Source organism: Ranitomeya variabilis, chromosome 1, assembly GCF_051348905.1.
Source record: "Ranitomeya variabilis isolate aRanVar5 chromosome 1, aRanVar5.hap1, whole genome shotgun sequence".
NCBI lineage: Eukaryota > Metazoa > Chordata > Amphibia > Anura > Dendrobatidae > Ranitomeya > Ranitomeya variabilis.
This window is the reverse complement of record NC_135232.1, coordinates 1011328470-1011342589: the sequence shown is the minus strand read 5'-3', so window position 1 is coordinate 1011342589 and position 14120 is coordinate 1011328470. Positions and strand designations below refer to the sequence as shown.

At 40.4% G+C, this 14120-nt stretch overlaps 1 protein-coding gene across 1 annotated transcript in view; it reads left to right on the top strand.

Moving 5' to 3' along the window:
• VEGFC (vascular endothelial growth factor C) overlaps window positions 1–14120 on the top strand; it is a 224443-nt gene that overhangs the window by 177446 nt on the left and 32877 nt on the right. Inside the window, exon 4 of the mRNA XM_077279540.1 lies at window positions 8436–8590. Coding sequence (XP_077135655.1) covers window positions 8436–8590 — 155 coding nt within the window. The remainder of the gene's footprint in view (window positions 1–8435; window positions 8591–14120) is intronic.

Sequence of the window (14120 nt, the reverse complement as noted above, 5' to 3'; positions counted from 1 at the left end):
CCCTGACCAATTGTGCATCATTCTTTTGCTATCTGTTTTCCACTGTCCAATAGGTAGTAGAAGCTTGGAAACCTTCATATTTATTTTTATTTTTTTGATATATAAGAAAAATGGAAACATACCAAAAGCAAACAAAAATGGGACAAAAAAAGTGTTCAACATCTATCAAAATAAAAAATGATAAGGTGTGAATGAACCTTTAATCTCTTCAGCTCTATATCCTGTTTACAATGTGGTCTTACTATTAAGTATTTAATGAGTATTTTTTATACAGTATAGACTGACTTTTGTGCGTCATTTATGCCCTTTTTGGATACAAGTCTACGATGACTTACCTGCAAACATTTGCAAACATTTTTTTGTTTTTGATTACACCCATTTTTAATAAAAACGAAAAGAAGGAAAAAAAGTATTTTAGTGACTAACATATGGTGAAGTATAAAAGCTATCTGTTTACATATGCATGCTACATATACATTTTTAGACACATTTCTTACCATTTAATTTTTTTAAAACTAACTTATACCTCCACAAACATGGTGAGAAAATGGCTTTTACAGATTTTCAACTGAGATAAGTAATACTTTTATCTTGGATACTTCAATAACTTTTATGATCAACATGTTTACTCTTATTTCTCTAATAATTAAACAAAGCTCCATTACAACTGAGAAACTCAGTACTATAACATCTGTATGTTTCACTCTTTTTGCATTATCTTCTAGGTAGTTAACCTAAAATTGGTTATTGTTTCTTTTCTCTCAATTTTCCACAGCCCAGCAAAAACCTGCTACACTCATTAGGACAGGCATGTATTCCGTAGCACCAGTCTAGCCTCAAGCAAACCTATTCACGGAGAAATATATTGTGCACTGCTAGCATTTTCCTTTCTCCACATTTTCATGTTAATACATTTACAGTAATAATAAACTTGGGATAATACAACAAAATAAATAAATTACATTGTTCATTATACATATATATGTATGTATGATATTTAAGTTACTTTTACTTGATTATTTATTTATACCAAGACACATGCTAATCCTTTTCATCATTATTCAATTTTGTTTCTACTTTTACGGATTCCTTTGTGCCTGTTTTAGAAACTATTTGTCTTCAGGATTTGGTCCTATAAAATGATGCCGTTTCTTTAAGACAAACAGTAACCACTTTGCATTCCAGACGGGTCAGTTGTATAATCACAGCCGTGTCCTGAGAATTACTCACCATAATTAACTTTCTTTTTTTATTAACGGTAGGCGCTTTGTATTAACTCACAGATGGAGGAGTAGCTTGTAAAAACTTACTAACTGTTATGCTTCAATTCTATCTACTGAGTCGCTCATGGACTCAATTTAGAAAACTCATAAGATACGTTCTCGAAAAATACCGGACATTGTAACCTGAGACTCGAGGACTCCAGATCTAAAAATAACATATCACAGTATCGCAGTGTTTTACTTTGTGTTCTGAACATTTATACCAGAGATATATGTAGAATGTCTTGTATCAGGAAACAAACCATATGGTGATTATTGAGTTCATACACCGAATGTCAAGAAGTCATTTTAGTCTTGTCATCTAGAGATCCTGGTAATAATGGTATGTGGAGTGTACACCAAATTATCACACTTTGCTGAATATGTGGCATCAGCGACATCACTTTTCTAAGTGTGAAAAAAATATTAACTCGATTAACAGTGTATGCAAAAATGCAAGTCTCTAAAATCCTGTCCAGCTTTACTTGTTAGAAGTTAGTGAAGTTCTCAGCGTGATGTTCCTTGCCTGGTTCATAGCTGATCAGAGTTCTGGTTGGGCTCGTAGAAAGTCAATGAGTTCATAGGCTGCTAACTACACCTCTTTGAGGATGAGCCAAGCAGAGCCAACACAGCCAAAAATTATGACACTTTCATCATACTTTAGTGGTCTCTACTGCCTGATGTCCACCAATTGAAACTTCTGACATATCATTGAGTTGTCTAAGTTTTACTGGAGCAACAATTAAATATTACAGAAATACATTATTCTGACATGTGCCGTAGCATTGGGAGACTTGAGGTCACGGGTGCAGTTGCCCTGGGCACAAAATTCTTAGAGGTGCAAATTTTCAAAAGGAAAAAAAAAGAAGCTAGAAGATATGACGCACTGTACAAACTAAGGTCAGAGGCACTGTACAAGCCCAATATTTCTGTCCCAGTACCCAGGCGGATACCACTTTGAACTGGATTGATGCTAATACATGGCACCAATATAGTCGGAGAACAGAGAGCCAACACTCTTTGTCTTGTAGGCGGCAGGCAGTTGTTGGCTTATGCGGTTGTTATAGATCTACAGCCTACAAAATGGCCACTTTCAAACTCAATTAGCACAATAACATCAATGCATTGCGCCAAGCTGCTCTATGTAGGGAGAAGTGGATTTAGTCACTCAGATTCGGTCAGTGTTATCTTTGTTTTTTAAGGGTGTTGGCACAAAAGTGGCATTATTACTTTTGAAAGGGGCACTAAAGAGGCATAATTACTTTTTAAGGGGGCAATAACATTTTCTAATGGGGCCTAATACTTGCTATTCCCCTGGAGCTAGCAACCCACGTTATGCCATTGGGTGACCCAGAAGTCATTCCTGATCAAAAATCTAAAGTCAGAAGAAGAAATCTGAATCACAAACAGTTTTGGTCACAAGAAAAATAATGTACACAGTTCCTATACATAGTTGCTAGACAAATACAGCCATGGCCAAAAGTGTTGGCACCCTTGAAATTGTTTCAAAAAACAAAGTATTTCTCCCACAAAATTATTGCAATTAGATTTTTTTTGTTACACACATGTTTATTTACTTTGGGTGTATTGGAACAACACAAAAAAACTAAGAAAAAAAGGCAAATTGGACATAATTTCACATAAAACCCCAAGGCCGACAAAATTGTTGGCACCTTTCCAAAAACTTGGGTAAGCAACTTTGTTTCAAGCATGTGATGCTCGTTCAAGCTCACCTTTGGCAAGTAACAGGTGTGGGCAATATGAAAATCACACCTGAAACCAGATAAAAAGGGGAGATTTTGACTCAAGCTTTGCATTGTTTCTATACGGCACCAGAAATTATTACGGACCCATGTAGGTACAATAACTCATAAATATATAATTTATCAGGAGAACAATGAGTAAATACCAAAAGCAAATGATTCAAATATAACAATTGTTTTTATTTAATAACAAACTTGTTTACATTCAAAATAAATACATAGGTCTTAATAAAGAATTATGTGAATCACACCAAAGTGTTAGATGTGACACAGGGTGGAACATGCCAGACTAGGGTTACTACATAAATAATGAGGGATCCTTAATGCTTTTTACTGGGTGCCAATGAGTCCACTGAAAAAGTGCATCACTAATTGTGATTGCACTCCCTCCTACTCATACCACAGTATTCACACCATATGCTGTAAATAACTAAAGTAGGTGAATCGCCGGTTGCCAATGCAATCCCTCCTGTTTTTAACATATAACTTATACACCATATGCTGCGATTAGCTAATCCCTCATCAGTATACAAAAGTAACAACTGTATTTACCCATGATAAGGTCCAATGTCCGACTCCAACCTGTGTCAGGAACACAGGTTGGAGTCGGACATTGGACCTTATCATGGGTAAATACAGTTGTTACTTTTTCAGTGGACTCATTGGCACCCAGTAAAAAGCATTAAGGATCCCTCATTATTTATGTAGTAACCCTAGTCTGGCATGTTCCACCCTGTATTTACTCATTGTCCTCCTGATAAATGATCAATCTTTGCATTGTGTAGCTTTGTCTGCCACATTAATAATGGAGAATAGAAAGAGGAGAAGAAGAGTCTTAGAACTTGAGATCTAAAATTGATGAAAAATATCAACAATGTCAATGTTAAAAGTCCATCTCCAGAGATCTTGATGTTCCTTTGTCCATGGTGAGCAACATAAGCAAGAAGTTTACAACTCATTATAGTGTAGCTAATCTCCCTGGACGTGGACGGCAGAGAAAAATTGTTAAAAGGTTGCAATGCTGGATAGTGCGGATGGTGGATAAGCAGCCCCAATCACGTTACAAAGAAATTCAAGCTGTCCTGTAGGCTTAGGTTGCATCAGTGTCAGCACAAACTATCCGTTGACATTTAAATGAAATGAAATGCTATGGCTGGAGACCCAGTAGTATCCCACTGCTGACACAGAGACATACAGTCAACCTTAGTGGAGGTTCCAAGATTTTGGGGGGTTTACTTGCTGCAAAAGACTTGGGGTCGCAATGTAGTGACCACAGTCAGAAAGTTGGGTTTGTGTCCCTGGTCATGGGTCTTCCAGCAGGACAATGACCCCAAACATACATTTCTGGGTGTTCAAAAAACACCCAGAAATGGATGGAAACAAAGCACTGCAGTGTTCTGAAGTGGTCAGCAATGAATCTGGATCTAACACCTGTGGAGAGATCTTAAAATTTCTGTTGGGAGAAGGCACCCTTCAAATATGAGAGACCTGGAGCAGTTTACAAAAGAAGAGTGGTGCAAAATGCCAGGTGAGAGGTGTAAGAAGCTTGGTGATGATTTTAGAAATCGATTGATTGCAGTTATTTATTCCAAAGGGTGTTGAGGGTGCCAAAAATATTGTCCACATCATTACTGGAGTTTTGTGTGAAATTATGTCCACTTGGCCTTTTTTTCTCTTTTTTTGTGTTGTTCCAATACACAAAGGAAATAAACATATATAACAAAACGTGTAATTGCAATTATTTCCTGGGAGAAATACCTCATTTTCCGGAGCAATTTCAAGGGTGCCAACACTTTCTGCCATGACTGTATGTAGAGAGAAGTGCAATTTTTAATTTTTGGTTGGAGCTATAATTTAGTAAAAATTAACTTAAAAGTTGAGAAATTATACGATAAATTCTTATTTTGTGGTTTATTTGCTGTATATTTTTATCGTTAAAGAGATTAATTGTAAAGTTTCTCTCTCTGATATATGCTTACAGTATATATTTTTAGACATTTCTGAGCAAAGCTACAAGAATTCTACAAATACCCCCAGCAGCTAAAATAAATCAGTCCTACATTATTCACATACAGTATACTGACAGGATACCATAACTATTCCTACACATACAATTCACAAATGCCGTAGTGGGAAATGTAGAATGTACAAAACTGCCTAAAACCAGCCTTTGCATGTTCTGCCAAAGCATAGGAAATAAACTGGACATATATTTTGGGCTGCAAAAGATTCCTGCTTCCTACAGAAACAAATACATGAGTGACATATTTTGGAGGAATATTTTGAGCACCCTAAGTAAAGAGATCCCCTTTGTTTCCAACATGGTGTCAATGTTTCAACCTTGGTTTAGCCATTTCCAGTGTGAAGAAATGTTCCTGGCGCGTGTGGTTTTAATCTTCCCTGCTTGTGATCCGTGTCAAATTTAAAAGCTCCTAACAGGCTTCTCACATCGGACACAGCTTCTTTCAGAAATGTCAGAAATGTCTTTCTGCCAACAATGAAAAAAACCCTCTACTTCGCAACTGAGTAGCAAGAATTCCACGTTCCCCTTCTTTCTGCTGTGGAAAACTAATTTGTTTTGTCTAAACACCTTTGTGGCGTTAAAGTCATGGAAATGAACTGCTGGGAGAACGAACCTACAAAACATTATTACATATGTGGCATGGACAAGAGGAGGGGATTTTGGAGTAGGATTTGTTCAATTCGGAAATAACTAATCAAAATGATAGTAAAGTGTATAATTCTTAGTGTCTTCTGTATACACACTGCTGGGGTACACATCTGACAAATCAGTAAATGGTATTCAAGTTGATTTATGTACACATGTTCCTGCCTTGTTGAATGAATTTTAGTGCAATTTGTTAGGGTTTGAGGCATTTTTTAAGGTATTGTGATTTTTATTTTAGTTACACTTTTTTATAGAGGCACTTTCAGGAACAGATCTTACGATTGCGTCTTTCATTCAAATGAAACCATTCATTTTTCCATTAAATTACAATAAATAGAGAGGCTAAAAACTTGGATATCTAACAGCAGAAACTAAATTAACAAGTTGTGTAAGAATTATTCATGCAATGATAAAAGGGGCCACTGTCATGTGACAGTGATACTTCGGATGCTGGAAGAAACTAACTCAGTCCCCTGAAAGGACTCATTATGGTGCCCTCACATTAATAGTGGAGGTCATCAGCCCCATTAATTGTAGGAGAGTAAGTGATGGACTCCGCACTCTGCCACACTCTTCTAATGCAGATACATGAAACAAGAGGATTCTGACGATTTCAACCACCACCACCATTTAGAATTTTATACAAATTGTCAATACTAGGGATGAGCAGACCCAGGGAAGTTCGGGTTCATCAGGTTCAACTGAACTTTAGTCCAAAGTTTGGATTGGGTACCAGAATTGTAACCAAAATTGAACCTGAACCCAAACCCCATAGAAATCAATGGTGAACTGAACTTTGGAGCTGGAAAAATCTCTCTCTCCTTCTCTCCTCCCTAGATTTCCGAACTGTGAAACAGACTTTACAGTTTGGATTCTCTCATCTCTAGTCATTACATTAACCAGTAACAGACAAAATATGCCGCTTAATGTGCCATTATTCAATAATAATTCCACTTTATGCTTTTTAAGTTTTACATATGACTTTGTAACCTGCAGAAACTAAAACATACTACAATGTGAAATGATAAGTCACACAATCCATCCCTCTATGTAGACACTGCAAAAGGTGTTATTGAGACCCTCCCTTTGATGTGAGCTCCGGCACTGTGCCCATATTTTCTGGCACATGTCAGCTGTTTTGAATAGCTGACATGTGCCTCTAACAGTCAAGATGGATCCATCCGTGGCTCTTAACCCATTAAATGCTGATGTCAAATTCTGACAGCGGCATTTAACAAGAGCTTCCGGCAAGCGCGCCGGAAATCTCGCCCATTGGCGCTCCTGTCACATCACCACGGGTCACCAATGGGTTGGCATGACAATCATAGGTCTAAAGCAGACCTTTATGGTTGTCAGTGCCGGAATGCGCGGTGGTTGGCGCTCTTAACAAGTCAGCAATTCTGCTTCATACAAGCGATCTGATCATCACCTGCATGTAGCAGAGGCGATTGGGTTATGACGGCTTCTAGTCTCCCATGGAGACTACTGAAGCATGTGAAAAGTTTAAAAAAAAAGTTTTAAAAAATATAAAAAAAATAAAAAAAATAAAAATATATAAAAGTTCAAGTCACCCCCCTTTTGCCCTATTAAAAATGAAACAATAACAAAAAATCAAACATACACATATTTGGTATTGCCGCATTCAGAATCACCCGATCTATCAATATAAAAAAAGAATTAACCCGAGAATTAACCTCGCTAAATGGTGTAACTAGAAAAAAAGTCAAAACGCCAGAATCACGTTTCTTTGGTCGCCGCAACATTTCATTAAAATGCAGTAACAGGCGATCAAAAGAATGTATCTGCACCAAAATGGTATCATTGGAAACAGCAGCTCAGCGTGCAAAAAATAAGCCCTCATCCAACCAAAGGTCACGAAAAATGGAGATGCTACAGGTATCGGAAAATGGCGCATTTTTTTATTTTTTTTTTTACAAACTTTGGAATTTTTTTTCACTGCTTAGATAAAAAAGAATCTAGACTTGTTTGGTGTCTATGAACTCGTAATGACCTGTAGAATCATAATGGCTCGTGGGTGTTAGCATTTATTAAGCCTTGTAAAAAAGCAAACAAAAAACCATTGTGGAATTGCACTTTCTTTTGCAATTTCACAGCACTTGGAATTTTTTTTCCTGTTTTTCAGTACACAATATGGTAAAACCAATGGAGTCGTTCAAAAGTACAATTCGTCCGTCAAAAATCAAGCCCTCACATGGCCATTTTGGCCAAAAAATAAAAAAGTTATGGCTCTGGGAAGAAGGGGAGCAAAAAATTAAAATGCATAACCAAAAATACCTCTAGTCGTTAAAGGGTTAAAAAGGACTGAAATTTAATTACACATCACATATTCAGCAAAGTTATTCATCCAGACCGAAACTAAATTCGTAAAACTTCAAGCAAGTTTTTCATCTATGATAATAAGAGTCAACCCTTTATGTATGCTTTAGAATGTTAGCATTCTAGTGATGGTTAAGGTAAAGTTCCCCCAGAGCTCAATACTGACTGTTCATAATAACTACTGGTCTCCAGCTACAGCATGCCCACTAGCCATGTGGAAAATGACGTCATTCAGCCATTTGTAGCTGTAGAAATCTGAACTAAGTCATGTGTTATTAACATCTTTAAATCTGCAATTCTTTCTATTAAAACATTATACTATACTTGACTAATTACTGTTATCTACATAGCTAATTAGTAAATGCTCGGACATTAATAGCCTAAACCTTCTTCTTTTTTCCTTAGCTCTTTGAAATCACAGTCCCACTTTCTCAAGGGCCGATAAAACCAGTAACCATAAGCTTTGCCAACCATACGTCCTGTCGGTGCATGTCGAAGTTGGATGTTTACAGACAAGTCCATTCAATAATTAGAAGATCACTGCCAGCAACTCAAGTACAGTAAGTAGAAATGATTTAGCATATTCCTCTTCAGGGAAGGTTTCTATGATGTCACTCAGTAATTGTGAACAGGTTCATGGAAAGTTCAGCACTTTAGTAACCTATGAATACTGTGGATTTATCGTCAAAAACTTAGGAATTAAAAAAAAGTTACATCATAAAAGACACGTAAAGAACCAACTGCACAAAGTGTATGCTAATAGTTATAGTCAACTGAATAATATCACCGGCATCCAGTTATGGTAAGTCTACCGTTGTCCCTTCAGGTTCATCAATTTTTATACAAAATTAACAACAGTCCAACAATGGTGGGAGAACTTGTGGGATCATGTAAGACAGGGCAAATTATGCTATGTGTTGGGATCCAAGTGCAATCGTAACTTTCCTTTTCCTGATTCATAAAAGTCAGAACTAATCCCATACAACCTTCTTGGCTGCACAAGATTACATATCGGCTTTTATCAAGTCCACAATATGTGGACTTTTATCAAAAATCTAATTTATAAAGCTCCCTGGGATTGGGACACTATAGGCTCAGTCTGCACAGCATCTGTGCCCTGTGTCGGGGCATACACTCAGGAGCTATGCACCCGATAGTGTGCACGGTCAGGATGGATGCTGAGGCATCTGTCTACCTTAACTATCCACTGTAGAGAAATGTTCATTGCTTTCTATGTTTCTCTGCAGTGTCCCTCTGTATAGGAAAGTGCTATATATGGTTAAACAAATGGTATGTATGGAAATACTGGCCACACGGAGGCAAAAAGCACACAATGTCGACCTCCGTCTGGTATATGTCGGGAAAAGCCCTACACTATAGGCTAGGAGCAGTGCAGTGTGCACCTTAGTCTAAGAAATCAATGTCAACTAGAAATGTTTGACCGAGCTATCCAAAATAATCACCTCATAAAGTCAAAGTATTTATTAAATATGCATTTAAAAGGATCACTTAATAAATAGTCCAACCATACAAAAAGGTGTAAAAAAAAAAGACCATGACAAGTATGAATATCGTAGTATCCAAGACATATACTTAGAATAAGTTACTTGTGATGGGGGATAAGAAAGGCAGTAAAATAGAGGGGGCCTTGTGACACCTCCAGGGATCACAAATCATCTATCAGTTATCAGCATTCCCCCAGTCGGATGTGTCAGGGGCTTTAAGGAGACCAGATCAATCGGCGTCGGTTATACACGCGATAAGCCATGAGTCAGTAATAACAGGTGAAGCCTTCATCTTTCTCACAAAATGTCCCTGATTTTCTGTGAATTAGCCTTACTTGGTCATTACTAAGCTTCATACAGTTTCTGCTATTGGAAGCAGAATATGCTCAGTGATTAGCATCATTATCTTGCCACTCTGGGGTACTGATTTAAAAGGAACCTTTCAGCTTGAATTCCCAACAGGCCCCCTCCTCAGAGACATGTATGTGGGAATATGTTTTTCTTTGAAATGCTGGAGTAGTTTGGAGAAAAAAAAATGTTTTTTTTTAACATGAGACAAGCATGGGGAGGGGAGCCCAGAGAGAGTCCACTGAACTGCCTCTCTCTGGCTCCTCCCCACCCAGCTTGGCTTCATTGATTGGTTGCTTTCTATTTGCAAAAATAGAGAAAAATGTCTGGACTTTTTCATCCATACCGGATTTCCTCCAGCTTCCTGTGTACACTGTGCATTGTCAGCCAGCTGCCAATCAGTGGTGGGGGCGGGGTTACACTGTTTAGCCTGACTGCCTAGCACTGTAGTGTAGTCCTATAGTGTTAATTTCCTTCTGATAAAATACTAATTGTATTGACAAACAGCCTAATAAGTGACACATCCCTGTAATCAGGCACTTCTACCCTATATTATGCTGCTCTCTTTACATCTGACCTAGGGCAATATATTTGGAAGTTCGTCCTGTATTTTCTGGTGTCTCCACCAACACTAGAAAAACATAGATATACTGTAGGTTCATGATCTTCCTATGAAATTGTCTGTCACGTTTGCTTTTGAAGCACTATTAGGGGCAGATCTGAGTGATGACACTTTCTGTGCTCAGGTCTGTGGAAAAGTTTGAAACTTTGTGAGCTACATTAATGGCAGTTAGGGAATTGGAGGGCTCCCCTTGTGAAAAGAGTAGATTTTGGTTGTAGAATAATTTGTTTTTTCCATCATTTTTTCCGGTAGATTCTTTGGAATGTCTGCCACATTACGTCTATCAAAGACTATATGCAGAGTGGAGGCCTCGTTGTTTTAGGACTCCAATGTCCTGACTTGGTTTATTGTAGGGTAAGGGGGACGACAGCACCGCGGTACCTGCTTTCCGGGGCCGGAATTGTCGAGGCTGCATCTTCTTTTCCCGGGGGAGCAATAGTGAGCAGGACCTTCCTCCTGTCCTAGGGGGCAGGGAGATAAAAGGAGAACATGCGCGCAGCAGAGGAGTTTGGCGCCAACCCAGGGCAGCACGCAGTCAGGTGAGCGGCGCACTCCGCTTCCCCTCTCCACTGAGCACCGGCGCTGCAACAGGGCCCCACCGTCTACAGAGGGACCAGGAGAGAAGCCGGGCGTTCTGCAGCAATCCAGAGAGAGGGACCGCTGCGCTGAGGGGAGCAATGCGCTCAGCAGCAGCTCAGAGAAAGACTTTGCGGGAACAGATAGTGTGCAGCAAGGATCAATGAGTGCTGCGGCCCTGGAGCATCCATACAGCGCCGGCCTGTGCCCAAGCACCGCCACCGCCGCCGCTGACAGACTGTGAGGAGAGACATGCAGGGTGCCCGTTGGTCACCACGGAGCGAGGGGTGAAACGTTCTGGGCTAGTGAGTACTGTGTGCGTGCTGCCAGAGAGAGATCGGGTGCAGCACTCCGCCAGAAAAGCAGCGTGCCAGTGGTTGTCAGAGCTTCAGTCTTGACCGGAGCAGGCAGCGTGCAGCATAGAGAGAAGAGTGCAGCGTGCCCAGTATCTGACAGAGATCAAGGTGTCGTGTGCTTCATGACCGTGAGTACAGTGCACGTGTCGCAAATAGAGAACCGAGTACTGGATAGACTTGCGTAACCCACCATAACAGCTCATACTTTCCCGCTCACTGGAGACCCTGACTTCAGCAGTGTATATTTGCAGACAGGGCCGGCGTCAACACCCGGCCTAGCCGGGCAATTGCCGGGGCCCTGACGAGACAGGGGGGCCCACTCACACAGTCATAGAGCCATCTGGCTGCTTTAACCCTTTCTACCCTTTCAATTTGCGCTGGCACAAGCATCTTCTCACTGTCAGTGCAGGGCCAGGCACACATAGGGGTTAATTAAGGACACAGCCAGCGTGACATTGTGGACGGAGAGTTCTCCTGCTCTGAATCTCCTTGCTGCTGCACTCCTGAACTTATGGAGGAGACGGAGCTCCTACCAGCACCTGAGTGAGTGCAATGCTATATCGCTGTATGTTCTGACAGTCTGGGACTGGGTGACCTGGGGCGGCCATGGGCTGGGCGGCTGCAGCTGATATATATATACTACAGCAGCCTCCCAGCCCAGGCCCCCAGCACAGCCTGCATAGATACAGTGTATATAATATATATACAGGACAGGTGCTGGGGGCCTGGGCTGGGCGGCTGTTGAAGTATATACACTGCACAGTACCACTCCCCTGTATATATACACTGCATAGCACCACTCCTCCTGTATATATACACTGCATAGCACCACTCCTCCTGTATATATATATATATATACACTGCACAGTACCTCTCCCCTGTATATATACACCACACAGTACCACTCCTGTCCTGTATATATACACTGCACAGTACCCCTCCCCTGTATATATACACTGCATAGCACCACTCCTCCTGTATATATACACTGCACAGTACCACTCCTCCTTTCCTGTATATATACACTGCACAGTACCACTCCTCCTGTCCTGTATATGTACACTGCACAGTACCGCTCCTCCTGTCCTGTATATATACTGCACAGTACCACTCCTCCTGTCCTGTATATATACACTGCACATTACCATATCTCCTGTCCTGTATATATACACTGCACAGTACCACTCCTCCTGTCCTGTATATATACACTGCATAGCACCACTCCTCCTGTATATATACACTGCACAGTACCACTCCTCCTGTCCTGTATATATACACTGCACATTACCATATCTCCTGTCCTGTATATATACACTGCACAGTACCACTCCTCCTGTCCTGTATATATACACTGCATAGCACCACTCCTCCTGTATATATACACTGCACAGTACCACTCCTCCTGTCCTGTATATATACACTGCACATTACCATATCTCCTGTCCTGTATATATACACTGCACAGTACCACTCCTCCTGTCCTGTATATATACACTGCACAGTACCTCTCCTCCTGTATATATACACTGTACAGTACCACTCCTCCTGTATATATACACTGCATAGCACCACTCCTCCTGTATATATACACTGCACAGTACCACTCCTCCTGTCCTGTATATATACACTGCACATTACCATATCTCCTGTCCTGTATATATACACTGCACAGTACCACTCCTCCTGTCCTGTATATATACACTGCACAGTACCTCTCCTCCTGTATATATACACTGTACAGTACCACTCCTCCTGTATATATACACTGCATAGCACCACTCCTCCTGTATATATACACTGTACAGTACCACTCCTCCTGTCCTGTATATATACACTGCACAGTACCTCTCCTCCTGTATATATACACTGTACAGTACCACTCCTCCTGTATATATACACTGCACAGTACCACTCCTCCTGTATATATACACTGTACAGTACCACTCCTCCTGTATATATACACTGCACAGTACCACTCCTCCTGTATATATACACTGCATAGCACCACTCATCCTGTATATATACACTGCACAGTACCACTCCCCTGTATATATACACTGCACAGTACCACTCCTCCTGTATATATACACTGCACAGTACCACTCCTCCTGTCCTGTATATAGACACTGCACAGTACCACTCCTCCTGTATATATACACCGCACAGTACCACTCCTCCTGTATATATACACTGCACAGTACCACTCCTCCTGTATATATACACCGCACAGTACCACTCCTCCTGTATATATACACTGCACAGTACCACTCCTCCTGTATATATACACCGCACAGTACCACTCCTCCTGTATATATACACTGCACAGTACCACTCCTCCTGTATATATACACTGCACAGTACCACTCCCCTCTATATATACACCGCACAGTACCACTCCTCCTGTATATATACACTGCACAGTACCACTCCTCCTGTATATATACACTGCACAGTACCGCTCCTCCTGTATATATACACTGCACAGTACCTCTCCTCCTGTATATATACACTGCACAGTACCACTCCTCCTGTATATATACACTGCACAGTACCACTCCTCCTGTATATATACACTGCACAGTACCACTCCCCTCTATATATACACTGCACAGTACCTCTCCTCCTGTATATATACACTGCACAGTACCACTCCCCTCTATATATACACTGCACAGTACCTCTC